Source organism: Engystomops pustulosus, chromosome 8 (genome assembly GCF_040894005.1).
Source record: "Engystomops pustulosus chromosome 8, aEngPut4.maternal, whole genome shotgun sequence".
NCBI lineage: Eukaryota > Metazoa > Chordata > Amphibia > Anura > Leptodactylidae > Engystomops > Engystomops pustulosus.
In genome coordinates this window covers 73,741,813-73,756,367 of record NC_092418.1, presented here as the reverse complement: position 1 = coordinate 73,756,367, position 14,555 = coordinate 73,741,813, and the positions used below count along the sequence as shown (strand labels likewise).

At 43.5% G+C, this 14,555-nt stretch overlaps 1 protein-coding gene across 1 annotated transcript in view; it reads right to left on the bottom strand.

Moving 5' to 3' along the window:
- PLCL1 (phospholipase C like 1 (inactive)) overlaps positions 1-13,786 on the bottom strand; it is a 202,655-nt gene extending 188,869 nt beyond the window's left edge. The window contains exon 1 of the mRNA XM_072121250.1: positions 13,463-13,786. Within this exon, the coding sequence (XP_071977351.1) occupies positions 13,463-13,597 (135 nt within the window). The 5' untranslated portion in view covers positions 13,598-13,786. The remainder of the gene's footprint in view (positions 1-13,462) is intronic.
- Positions 13,787-14,555: the final 769 nt, after the last annotated feature.

Here is a 14,555-nt window from a genome sequence, read left to right as displayed (position 1 = left end):
GGTAATCTTTAGGGTTGTGGGGTTTTCCTGGGCAGGGACTAGTCCCTTGTCCCATTGGGTGATTCTGTGCTGGATTATAGCACATTTTTCATTGATTTTACCTTGTATGCGTCTCCTTTTGTTACTAATTTCGAATAAAGATATTTTGTATATAATATATATATATATATTTGCATCGCTTTCCTTTTTTTGTGGATTTATAGCATGTCTTTGGTGCAATTGGCCTAGGTATGTATCTATTGCTGCGCCGTTCCCTCCCTTGTGGTAATTTTTTTTTAGTAGGCTGTAAACTAGATGTGTTTTTCTGATGTGTCTGAGCAGAATATTTCTGGCAGTAATGGACTGGCATGTAGGTGGCACGTCCCCAGCGTCTCAGGTACAGTGACAGCAGCTTCCTAAGAGGGAAAGATTTTCTCGGCGAGGCCTCCTCTGTTTATAGAAGTCTAGCCATTTCCTTTGCTCACAGCCGCTCTGGAGTGCATCACTTGTAGAGCCACTCCGGAGACATATAAATCAGCCTTATTTCCACCCGCAGGGAAGCCAGAGATAATAGGATAAAGTAGGGACAAGCAGCGTTTCCTCTCTGCATTAGTAACATACTGTATATAACAGTCACCTGTCACAAGTGCTCTCCATCCTATAGCAAGAAAGAGCAGGGAAATAGCTTTAACCTATGCACTCTAATTCTATTAAAGGAAATCTACCATCAAAATCCAGCATGATAAACCAGGGACATTTCCTCATACATCCAGGCACTGTCCCTACGGTAATCTTTTTATTAACAATTTATTTATAATTGTTATCCATGGCCTCCTTCCTTCTAAAATAAGCTTGTGAAATTATGTTTAGGAGCCTGAAAGGCTCCAGGGGGTGTTACCAGAGTCCCCCCATGCTGCAGATTCACAGGTTTTTACACTGTGTGCTGAATCTTCCTCTGCTACAGCGAGATTACATCAGACAGATTCCAAACTTTAGAAAGAAGGAGATCATGGAGAACAAATATAGGACGATTACCACACTCACTGTGCCTCGATCTATAAGTAAGTGCCCCTGGTTTATCATGCCTGATTTTGATGGTAGATTTACAGATACATTTTAATGTAAAGGAAGCAGGAGTTAGAGGCCATTCCACAGAGTTTGAGTACTGGTGAGCTGTCATGGACTGTAAGATTATTGTACATATTAGATAGTCCAAAGTATCTACAACAAATCCGAGAACCCAATTTATTTCCATAATAAACCAAAGCACCAGGCACAAGGATATGCAGTCTATGTGAGACGGCTCTTTTGCCAACCTTAAGATGTAACTTTCCAGGGTCACAATATTCTGTATAGGCCATAAGCTGTTACTGTTCCAGATGTGTTGGTGTGGTACGGCCTTCTACAGAGCGATACATTTCATGTACAGTTATAGTAATGTTTCACCTTAGCAGGGGATCAATGCCTGCCAATGCAATGTATTAATGACTGTTGGAAGTAAAGGCACCGATAAGACTGTACAATGGCACTGCAATGAAATACAGTGGTAACAAGCTTCCTACAGAGTTCGGTAAAGTTGTTAATTCTCTCATCCAAACCATGTATATAAGCTTTTGTTTTGCTAAAACATCTATGAGCTCACAATTTTAGTAAGTTGCCAAAGATATGAGGATCTCTGTGATCTTCAATGTACGTTTTCATAAAAAATGGGATGTGGTCAGCACTGGCGCCCCGAGTTCAAATCCAATGAAGGTCAGTATCTCAATAGGGTTTGTATGTTGTCCATGGATTGTCTAAACCTCCTCCATATACTCCAGGTTTCTTCCTGTACCAATATGAAATGGGTTAACTTGTTTCTTCTGAAATCAGATTGCATCTTTTAGAAATCATATATGATCCGAAAGGTAGAAGGGATTCCGTCCTTACGGTAGTAGGAAAAAAGGACTATACTCCCGGCGCTTCTCCGATCCAAAAATGGTAGTTTTTATTTTAACATATAAACTCAAAAGTTAAAAATAGAAATAAAATATCAGACAACGCATTTCGCGTCCTATTGCACGGACGCTTCCTCAGGTCTAAAAAATGTTTTCATTCATAAAGTTCAAGGTATTGGTTCACAAGTGGAAGAATAGAAGTCTATATGTCTTTGGAACAGCCATTAAGAAACATAGAATGATATCTTCCTATCATCCACACATTAAACTATTATCTTTAACCTGGCAGTTTGCCAACAAATCTCACCTCAAGTCATAAAAGCAGCAATAAGCTCCTTGGAGATGGGATCCTGTTGACTATAGTTGGTGACTCACATCTTCCAAGGTAACAATTCCCTTTATAATGTTCATGCTATGGAGGTAAATGAAGGAGAAACACTTATGTCCCTTAGAAAACTTAATAATCTTCTTAACAAGCCACTTGGATCATAGATCTGAAAAATCAACTTCCCCTGATATGGACCTTTCCTCTCACGACATGAGTGTCAAAGACTGTGAGACTGCAACAAACTCCCCCTCCCCTCTCACAGCATGAATCTCAGCGGCTGAATGAGAGATACTGCTGCAGCTTTCCTACTCCCTACAGTGACCCTAAACCATATTATATAAGTCATTTTTACTATTCTGCATAATGACACACCATATCTATTACTAGGAACGACGTGTTACCCTAGGATAACAAATAAATGATACACTAAAGAACCAAAATAGGTTAAAACACCACAATCAGTTAAATACTAGTGTAATCCTTATTTTCTAATCTGTATTTATTATCTGTAGTTACATTGCTGTTTTCAAGCTCAAGTAATTTGTCAAGCATCTCCACCCTGGCCCAACTCGATCAATGCCCTGCTCAGCTCTTCATCAAAGGGGGCATGATTGTGTAAAATGTCAAAAAAGTTACAATCTACATACATGGCACATGCTGGGAGTTGCAATTGGAAGGTTTCTACACCAGAAAACTACCCATTTGCTCATCAGCCCCTACTACCTCTCCCGGATGGGTTGGGTCACCATAGCTGCATGTCTCTTACAATCCACTACCTCGGTCAGTCAGTTTCTTAGAAAGGCTGCAGACAGGCAAGTAGGAATTACAGGATTCTAGAAGGTTAGGAATACATAAACACTGTAACAGTAATGTATATAAATATATTACAGAATAGGAAAACAGTACTAAAAAATAATATAATATAATTAGGTGCAAATCCCAGGGGTTTGACTCAGCCTATCAATACAGTATACCAAAAATAAAGATTGGCAGCACTACAAAACTGAAAGAATACCCATGGACACTCCAAAATAAAAAGCCTTTGCATGTTTTCAATTTTGTAGTGTTGCAAATCTTTGTTTTACACAAACATATTTCAAACATGAATACATGCCTCCAAAAAATAGGAGCTGTAATCTCTCCTACCATGTACACGTGTCTCCATTCACTATTAAAGGGTGACTAAACCTTTATAGCGATTGTTATATTGAAGTGAATAGAGCAAGTGAGAAGAGAAACTTTGTAATATGCTTCATTCAGTGAAACAGCTTCTCTTCTGCTTCTTTGTCCTGCAAAGAGCAGTGTATCTGAAAGCCTTCTGAGGGCCATCTACATCTGACAGATAGGACTAATGATTAATTTTGTACCTAGAGAATATTTCCCCTGATGATTCAGCTCTCTGCGATTAAACTCTACAGCCAATGTCTGTAAGTCATTAGAAACATTGTAAAGTTTATCTCTCAGCTGTAAGTAAATACAGCAAAGAAAGCCGATTTACACTGCTTAAAGGAAATCTACCATCAAAATCCTTCATGATAAACCAGGGACTTTTCATCATAGATACAAGCACAGTGACCGTGGTTGTAGTCTTATATTTGTTATCCATGACCTCCTTTCTTCTAAAATAAAACTTTAAATTTACGTTAATGAGCCTGATGGGCTATGGTGGGTGTTTCCAGAACCCCTCAGTGCTGTAGCTTCATAGGCTGCTACAATGAGCAGAACATGTCTCTCCCTCCCCTCCCCCACTGCTCTGCTCATTGTAACTACCAGTGAAAAGAAATCACTCATGAGCTCTGGAAACACCCCAGGGCATAATTTTAAAAATTGATTTAGAAGGAAGGAGACCATGGATTACAGATATAAGAATATAACCATGGTCACATTGCCTGGACCTATGAGTAAGTGTCCCTGGTTTATCATGATAAACTCTGATGGTAGATTTTCTTTAACTAAGGAATAAAGGCAGGAAAAAAGAAGAATACAGGAACAGATATAAAATATATTATAAAGTGAACTGTTATTTTTTGACCATTTATGCAAATGTTGTTGAAAATTTAGTTACTTTCAAAATCTTTTCTTCTAATTATGTTGTGAAACTACTTCTGAAATATATTTTATATAGCTGGGTGCTGGACAGTGTGAGGGAGACGGTTGTAGGCAAATGGCAAGCGGTGGGTAATTCTTGTTATTACTGAGCAGTATTCTGCCAAACTGAATGTATAGTGGTGTGTCATGTGGCGCACCGCTGTTAGGAAAAATGGACGTATATAGATGGCGCTGCCAAAGTCTGTGTGTTCGCAGTAGGATCCGTAGGTTCACAGTAGGATTTTAAGACAGTTTAAAACAAGTCAACATGTTTCGCACATTCTTTTAGCGCTTCCTCAAGTCAGTATCTGATGATGTATTTAGGAAGGTAGGTGTCAGGATGACACTATACAATTAGTTCGGCACAATATACCCCAGAGGCCAGTGGATACTCCCGGGGTAGGACGAGGCTGCGGCAAAAAAACACCTATAATAAGCAATAACCAATTGTTGATGTCCAGCACAACTCCTTGAGGTTAGTCCAATACCTCTATGTCATCTAAATAACCACCTCCTAAACAGGATAATCTTGTGCTAGGTAGCGCTATTGTCTCGGTCTTCTATCCCTGACTTAAGGACACCCGACTTACAGAAGACCCCTAGTGACAGACCGACCCTTCTTACCACTGTGACCTCTGGTGAAGCTCTCTGGATGCTTTACTATAGTCCCAGGCTGCAATGATCAGCTGTAATGAAGTTTTACTGATAATCCTTGTTCCCATGACCATGAATTTCGAGTGGAGCTACAATTCTAAAATATACCAATTCTGACTTGCATACAAATTCAACTTAAGAACAAATCTATAGAAGCTATCCTGTACGTAACTCGGGGACTGCCTTTGATCATCTCCTGGTTCCAGTGCCGAGTGTCGCTAGACCAAGTCAGTGGCCTCGCTGTGGCCCTTCCACACTTACAATAGTGCGGTACCGGGGGTCAGAGCAGGGTAGCTTTGCTTTTATACTTATTCTCTCCTGGAGATTTTTCTAGATTTTAGGAAACCGCCCATAATATTATTGCCAAAGTCAAAGTCTTATAAACCAGTGGAGTAGATCCCTGTGTGTACCTTTATCTTGTTATTAATTTGAAGTTTTTAGAAAGCAATGACTGCTCAGACGACTGGAAAATACCAAGTGGTCACAAAACCCTCAGCAGTATCAGCCATCTAACTAATCTCTTCCTAATGTCAGAATGAACTAGAGCTTCCTGGTCAGACATATTTCTGCCTCTTCTAGTGTGGGAATTATTTCAGAAATGACCCTCAAAACGACTAAATGTTCCTTCAGGAAAGAGGAACATAAAAATGCCAGTGACTCTGTGATCATCAGCTTCTCCAGGCTTTTAGCGTGTTACACTACATGCGGATTTAATTAAAGGCAATGAGAAGCTGCCGGGATCACGCTGCAAACCCGATAGTATCTTGGTCATCAAACAGTGGGCTCTTAACCCCTTACGAACCAGACATCTTTGTGCAAAAATGGCCATGGGATAAATAGTATGTAGCATCAGGCAGGAGAGGGTTAAGTGCGCTCTCGCTATATGGAACAGAGAGTATGCAAATAAATGTATGAAAATAATAATGGTAATCAGGAAAATAACAGCTCGCTCGCAGCCATCAGCAGCTGTAATCTCCAGGGGTGCAGAGAAAGCAAAGGCTCTGGGAGGAAGAGGCCGGGGGAGGAACCATGGAAGCAGAGAAGGGCTCTGACAAAGCCATACACCTCCACATAGTCTGCTGTGACTTTCTATTTCTGGATCCAATAACAACAATCTTGTAGCACTTCGCTGGAACTTACCCAGTCATTTCAGATGGAGGAGCGATCTATAGGGCAATGGGGTTTCTGCCATTGATATCCTGAGAAGTCACTTCATTACCCCTGCCCATTCCTGTGTGCCAGCTGCCCCAGAGGATCACATTATATATACTGCCTACAACAGACAGGGGCTATACAGGATGGGAACATACCTGAGGCAGGTTCTATGGGTGGGAACACCACATTTTAATGCCCCTGGGAAACCCCTTCATGTGTTCTGTGCACTGGAAGCTCTCCTACCCCCCTCATTCAGTAATGCTAGAGCCATTACTCTGTTGCTCACAGACTGCACTTGAATGGACCGCCTTCTGGGCACTTTAAAATGTGGCTTTCCAAATGATAACCTACAGCATGGTCTCCCCAGTATGTTTGTATTGCATTCCCAATCCTCTATATAGTGTGGTAGGAGTTTTTTATGGACAAAATTTATCAATTTCTGCCCAACCCCAAAGAAGCCTGAGGGTGCACATGTAGCTTTCACAGGTACCACTTTGACGCAGTTTTGAAACTCATGCTATCGGTAACCAGCACCTGTTGTCTTGTGCCGTTTATGCAAGACACCAGGTACTAGTTACGATTCCGTAGAAATGATCTTTGATTTCATTTCTAAACAGAGTCAAAGCGCTATGCGAGATGCCACCGTGAAACAATAATTTATACCTACCTAGATGTGAGTCTGATGAGGCAGATGAGACACACATCAGACTCACATCTGGAGATCCCGCACTAACGCCTCTTCTGGTATTGTGGCAAGTACAGCTGGGATAATACCCTGCCTTCATTGCCTGTACATATACCTATGGCGCTTGCGCAGTGCTGAGGTATACTACATCGACTTCACTTGCCCCTCGAGCTCTGGACAAAGGTAAGTATAGACGTTTGTTTTTCTAACACTAACACGTAGAAAATTATTCCAGGGCGATTTGGGGAACTAAACCACTGATCCATAATGACCTGTAACTAGAATGAACCAATTTTTATCATTATTCCCAGACAACACTGATTCCTGTGCTTTGCCATCAAGCAAAAGTACATTGTAAGACTTATCAAAGTACATAAATATTCAATATTAGAAAATAGGGTGTCAATACTTATGTGAAAGTATACATTATTTCAATACAAACAACGGAATGAAATGAACATAGGGGATACAAGAATCTTCTCTTGTAATTGATATGCACCAAGTACATGTATAAGCATCTTCAACATCCACCAAAATGTAGAAGTGCAAGGTCATTGCTAGCACCACATTACCCCTCCACTAATGTTTATTGCCCTCATGGGAGCAATGACAGGGAGTGAGCTAAAGCTGCTATTGATTCATTTAATAGCCGCTCACATACCTGACAGGTCTGCTAAGCTAATCTTATAGGGTTTACGGCCACCAGATCCGTCCTCATCTGCTTATTCTGCCGATAAGAGCCACAGTAAAATGATAAAATGTTCCCCATACAGCCCCCACTAATATATAATGTGCTACAAGGGGCCAGATGAAGCGGCTACTGAAACCACCATACATTACTGAGCTGATCTCTGGCTGGTTACTGGGTGGTCTAGGATTCAAGCACTTGGGGTCTGCACAGCCAAATACTAGTCAATGTAAGCCAATACACTAACAAGAAGCAGCAACTACAGTAAGTGTTATTCAGCAACAAAACAACATGTATAGAATATTGTAAATTCTAAAACCATATTAAAAATGTTCCACAGTAAATACAACAGTTCATGTGGGATAAGATAACAAGATAACAGAAACAGCCACACATGTAGCAAAATATTTTGTTGTCCCCACTGGAAACAGTTTCTATCACAAAAGGGTCAATGAGTATTTGTCCACCAGCAACAAATCTATCCATACATATTCTAGCATAAGCAAGCCAAGAACTACAAAATCACAATGGAAAAGATGCTAGTTCACCTGAACTATGCAGGCATTAAATGGTAAAGATCATGGGTGGAACACCCACAAGGAAACCACGTGTGGGTCAGATGGCACTCCACGTGTTTTGGCACAAAGTCGCGACTTCCTCAGCTCCCACTAATATATAATGTTTTCTATGAGCTACAAGGGGCCAGATGAAGCGGCTTCACATCACTGTGCGGCTACTGTAACCACCATACATTACAGAGCTGACCTCCGGCTGCTTACGGGGTTGTCTATGAGTGTCTATGTCTATAGCAAGCTACATGCTATATATTAGGCTACTCTGCCCTAGAAACCCTGACATATAGCCTTCACTTCAACATTACATGTGCCATCTCTTTTTAATAAATATTCTTCAAAAGTGAGTTCTCACACAGCAGATTTTAATTAAAGGGAACCTGTCACCAGGAGACCCATTTTTAGCACTCCCCCAGTCCCCACAGAGCATAGTACATACACTGCCAAAGTGTTTTTGTATAAAAATAGGTTTTACAGAAAAAAAGATATGTTATATTGTACCTTTCATTAGCATCTGCTGTGTGACTAGACAGTTGCCAATTGGGAGGGTCTGGAAAGGAGCAGCTTCCCCCCACCCTTGGGAAACATGTGACCTTTTCAAATATATGAATAACTCCCCACACTCGGGATTGGCTGTAGAGGAGCAGGGGGTGTCGCTAAGCCAAGTGATGGGTGTTTTCATATATTTGAAAAGGTCACATGGAGAAGCTGTTTCCCAAGGGTGGGGGGGGACTGCTCCTTTCCAGCTCCTCCCAAAAGGCAACTGCCTAGTCACACAGCAGATGCTAATGAAAGGTACAATCTTTTTTTCTGTAAAACCTATTTTTAATACAAAAACACTTTGAAAGTGTATGTACTATGCTCTGTGGGGACTGGGGGAGTGCTAAAAATGGGTCTCCTGGTAACAGGTTCCTTTTAAAGGACATCTACCACCAGGATGAAGGATTGTATACCAAGCATACTGACATGCTGGTGTGTGCCCCATCTGACAGGAACTGTTCTTCTTTTATTATCCTATGCCCTGGTTTTTAAGAGAAAAAGAAAAGCTTTAAAAATTATGCAAATGAGCATTAGGGGCTCCAGGCTCCATTAACACCTATGTAGCCCGGAGCTTCTCAGGCTTCTTTGCATAATTTTAAAAGCCTTTTCTTGTAAAAACCAAGGTATATGAAGATAAAAGGTGAACATATTGTTCCAGAGGGGGCACACACCAGTATGTCAGTGTGCTTGGTTTACAAGCCTTCATCCTGGTGGTAGTTGTCTTTTAAACATTCTGCGAAGAGCTGTTGCATGTTAATTCAGCCTAATGTATAACTCCAGCTATACTGTAGCTGTGAGCCCTCACCACAAGCTGTTGCGTGTTAATTCAGCTATGCTGTAGCTATTATGCCTCACTACATCCTTTAGAGCAGTGGTGGCGAACCTATGGCACGGGTGCCAGAGGTGGCACTCAGAGCCATCTCTATGGGCAGCCTTGCCATAACCCAAGGGCAGTGTTCGTCAGACAGGACTTAAGGCCTCTTGCAGCCCAGGACCCTAGAAGGAAGCTACAAAGATAATCCAAACTTTTTCTCCTTTTTTTCTACTGTATTGACATCCTCAGATGCCTATACAAATCAAACCCGCGAAAGAGCAGGGAGTAAAAAGTTACTGCTTAAATTGTCGCATTGGCACTTTGCGAAAAATAAGTGGGTTTTGGTTGTAGTTTGAGCACTCGGTGTCTAAAAGGTTTGCCATCACTGCTTTAGAGGAGAACCCAGAGTTAGAGATGAGTGAAGCCAAACTTTAAGTTTGGTGTCCTCCGTTCAGCAGCCCCGCTTAACGTGGAGATGTTGCTTGATGGGCTGTCCACCTAGCACATCACAGCCATGCCTAGTTATTAGGGGCGAAAAGCTGCCAGATTGGCTATTCTGCAGCCCATCTAGTAACATGTCCGGGTTACGCGGAGCTGACCAATGCAGGATCCGAATCTAAGTTTGGGTCTGCTTATCTCTACTCAGTAAATCCTAAAATATACATCACAATTTATACTTGTGTTATTCTTAATGAAAAGATGGAAGCCTAGCCTAGTAACTGTGAAAGAGTCACCTGAAAAGTTCTTGGAACATTTTCAGGTCCATTTCGAAATCCCCCGGCATTATATACACATAAATCCAGTTATTTGCTCATCTTTGTCTCTGAAATCCTTTCTATAATCCTATCTGCAGGCAGCAAGTCATAAAGCAAGAAGAGCTGAGATGATTGTGCATAGTGTCCTATCTGCAGGCAGAATATTATAGAGCAGACGGAGCTAAACACACAGTATCCTAGCTGCAGGCAGCATGTTATAAAGCAAGAGAAGCTGAGCTGACGCAGGCAGTACTCCAAGAATCCAGAAAATTCAAATCAAAATGTGATTTATTGTGGCAACATTTCAGTCTTAAAACACCTTTTTCTCTTCTACTACTACACAGTAACTAAAGCTAGATGACAGCGGGTCTAGGGTAACCCTTGGGCTCATTAGCAAAATTTTAAAAGTTGCCGTGGATAACAGATATAAGAGGATTACCACAGTCACAGTGCCTGAATCTATGAGGAAGTGTCCCTGGTTTACCAGACTTTTTGATGGTAATTTAAAGAGAACCTGCCATTAAAATTAACCCACCGAAAATACGTCATTAAAAACTATTATTAAGAAGCAATGCCCATACCCCTTGGGGTGCAGTCACAATTACTGCTAGCACTGCGTTTGTACGGGGGTGGGCCTCGGCCCGGTTGAATATGCGTTTCACAGCTGTCTCCATGGACTTCTACTACTCCCCATCCTCCATGGAGGCTGCTGTAATACCATGTGATGAGATACATACATGGGGAACACTTTGCAGATGTAACAGGACCTTAGATGACATCATCCAGGTCACATGATATGAAGTTCTGAATACTTAGAAGAGGCATGGGACATGGGGAGGAATAGATGGCAGGGCCCATTTAGTTAAAGGGGTTGTTCGATACAAAGTAAAATAAACAGGGTGGCTGACAAGTTGAGTACTAGTTATTTCATTTATGCAGCCCATCCCGGCTACCTCGTTTTCTCTACCAAGTCTCGGACAACCCCTTTAAGAGGGCTCTATGGGAACCTGTCAGTAGCTGTTCTAGCTTAACAGAAATGTACATGGTCTCAGCCTTAGAAAGCATAGCTCCAGGATCTCCTGTGCACCCACAGGCAATGAAATACATACACACAGCTCTATGCATGTAGCCTTGAACACGCTAGTAAACAAGGGAGTGCCTGTAGCTGCTCTCTGACACCAAGAACTCTGTACAAGTGTGAACATATAGGGGTCAAGTCTTTAGGATATTTTGGTGCCACTGACAATATTGCATTTGTGGGGAATTTCAAAAAGTGGCGCGATAGTCCGAAGGTGCGCCTAACAATGGCAGATATTCACTACAACATTGGATTCACAGTGTTCTACCAAACACAGGATAAAAGACATTAGTCCAAGGAGAACTGAAAGTTGTCTAGCCAGTCATGTGCAATAGGAAGTCACATTCACCTGTAGCCATTAGGCTTAGGCACAGGACATCATTACTGTGCGAGCTGCCTATGGTAAGCGATACAATAATCGGACAATGTGCTTGGATAATTTGTTTTTTTTGGGGGGTTTTTTTTACAAAAAAAGTTGCCGGCACTTGTTGCTGAATCTCCAGAGGAGCACCCATGAGATCCATGTAGAAGTGATGGTCGATCACTAGTTCTTGTCAAAAGTCACCGGTGGAGGTCTGGATACAGAGGGGACTCAATAGGTGACAACGTGGGAGATAAGTAACTTGGGTATAACCACAATTTTTATTTTATACCAATGTAAGCTTTTCTGCAAAAATGACAATGCCTAAAGAGAAGTATTTGAACAGGTGGTTGGAATTCTAGACTCTGAATCCATGTACTAGTAACCTTGTATCACTAGGCACCAGCAACTTGTGTATTATACCACTGTAGTGAAACTACAATACATTCAATAGTTGTAAGGGAAGGCTGGGAGTTCTGGTTCCGCAAAAATTGGATAAATAATAGCGCAATACTTTATAATACTGCACACAGACAACCCAGCACTGCATGAAAAGTCTAGCAAAAGCTTTTGAAGATGTCATATGATTTCTGTTGCCTTTTCTGAGAGCAGGACAAGACTCAAGTGGAGCTCATTGGTTGACGCGGGGCAGGGCAGGGCTCCTCCGTGAGACATTGAGGGTCCTGCAAAATGATTGACAGCCCTCTGTGTAGCAGCACTGATACAGGGCAATAGCATCAGGTCCAATAGAGGCAGCAGCACTTCTTATCATGGAGGCTGGGGAGAAGTTTGGCTTCTAGATGTCTGTTAGACTGCAGAAGCAAGAGGTGGTAATGTACATGTATCAGGTAAGGACCCCCTGCTGCAGAAGACCCCAACCTAATTTACCTTCTGAGCCACATTCAACACTGAGTGATAGTCAGGACACAAGAGGGGCATGAGAGCTAGAAGGGGCTTCAGAGCTACTGCTTGGGGACACCGGTGGCTGAATGGAAGGTGCCATAGGGGCACTATTGTGTCACAGTAGCACCTAAAGGTCCATGGTAGTGCTTATTCTAAGTTTGCAACACATTTATGTTTAGACTCTGACAGAATTGTGTCTAGATTGAATGTGCGCCCCCAATCATAGGTCCTTCTGGGGGCACACTTTCCCAAAGCAGCGCCATTTGCAACAAAGAATTGAACAGTGTGCGCAACTACTGGCGCAAACTGCACTAAGGCAGATTGAACCAGTGATCATATATTTGGGCCAATACATCTACTAGCACCCAGATCCTACTAGCCCCAGCACCCTCTTGTTACCATTTACCTAACATCAGTGGAAGGGATGGTGGCAAATCTTGATGCCAATCAGAATCCATCACTAGCGAAAAGTTGATGTGGGGATTCACCTCCACATAGGAAGCGATGCTGGTACCAATCTGACAAGTCGCCAGTCACCTGTATCTGGGGGGCAGCACTAAACATGCCACCTGCATGGCACCAAAGCTGCTGGGCAGTCTCCATTCCCTTGGCACAGCTGCTATCAGTGCTTATAGCCTTTAATGTAACTTGTGCCTATGATCTACAATGAGAAGTGATGCACAACACTGGCATTCTCAGAGGCATCACTGCTCTGTGCCAGCTTTGGGCGTGTTGTGCCCACACATTTCTTTCTGTGCCCACCTGTAGTATCAGACACTTTCGTTTCCTCTATTGTCCTCTATAAGACAAAGGGCTGAGAACATCTGATGCCCCCGGGCACCAGAAGGGGTGTAGTCCTTACATCACTACTACTCTCATTAGGAGACAAAGCAGTAACCCGCACGATGCCAGTGCTGTGCCCACTTACCTTGATGATGCTGCTCCTCCTGGGTGCCGCCTTGGCTGCTTCCACCAGACTGAGCTCAGTTACCCCGCTCCTGCGCTCCCTGCCCCGGCCATGCTCCGGGCACAGCTCACACGCCCCGTCTGCCCCCTCTGCCATGGCACTCACAGCCCAACAACTTCCATTCCCCGGGGGCTGGCACGGGAGAAGAGTGGCGGCTGAGCGAGAGGAGGCTCCGCTGCCTGTCACACACAAAAACTGCACGAGACTCCGATGTGTGGAAGTGGGAGCCGACCTAGCGCCGCATGAGCTATAGCCAGGCACAGCTGGGCGAACCCAGGAAGCCAGCCGGGGCGTGATTGGCTGACCTGTTCATCAGCTCTGCCCCTATTGGCTGTGCAGAAGCAGAGTAGTATTAGGCTGGGGCAATGCACTGGGCTGATTGGACGGTTCGCTTGTATGGGCGGCGCCCTCCTGTGACAGTTCCATGTGCCTGGGAGGGGGGAGTGTTATGAAGAAGGCGCTGAGTGACAGTAGTGCGCTCTCATCCGAGCATCACCCGCATGTATAGTGATGGCTGTGCGGGACGGGAGGGGTTAAAAGAGGAGCAGGACGAGAGCGAGAAAGTTTTCTGCAGCCCCATTGGTTGTCTGAAATAACGGGGGGGGGAGGTCCATTTCGGGGTGTAGGAGCCGCCGCTTGCTCTCAATAGAAGCTGTAGTACCTTAGTACCTGCAGGAGTAATGGACCTGTGGCTGCTCTGTGTCTCACACCCACATGGGAGTTGTAGAAGAGCCGCCTGGGGAGAACAGGGGGATACGGGCAAGCAGCCGACTACAGGAAGCGAATGGAAGTGTCAGGAGGGAGGGGGGCTTGTCAGGGATCTTTGTCAGGTGAGAAAGAATACAGGTGATGGGCACAGGGGTGCTGCAGCTGGTTCACACAGGATAGGGATGGAGGTGAGAGGTACAGCAGAGGGAGGGGATGCTTGTCAGGGATCTTTTTCTGTAGATGAGCTGGTGAGGGAGAATACAGCTGTGGATATAAGTGGTGATGGGCACAGGGGTGCTGCAGCTGGTTGGAAGGTGACAGGTACAGCAGGGATAGAGGATGGGGG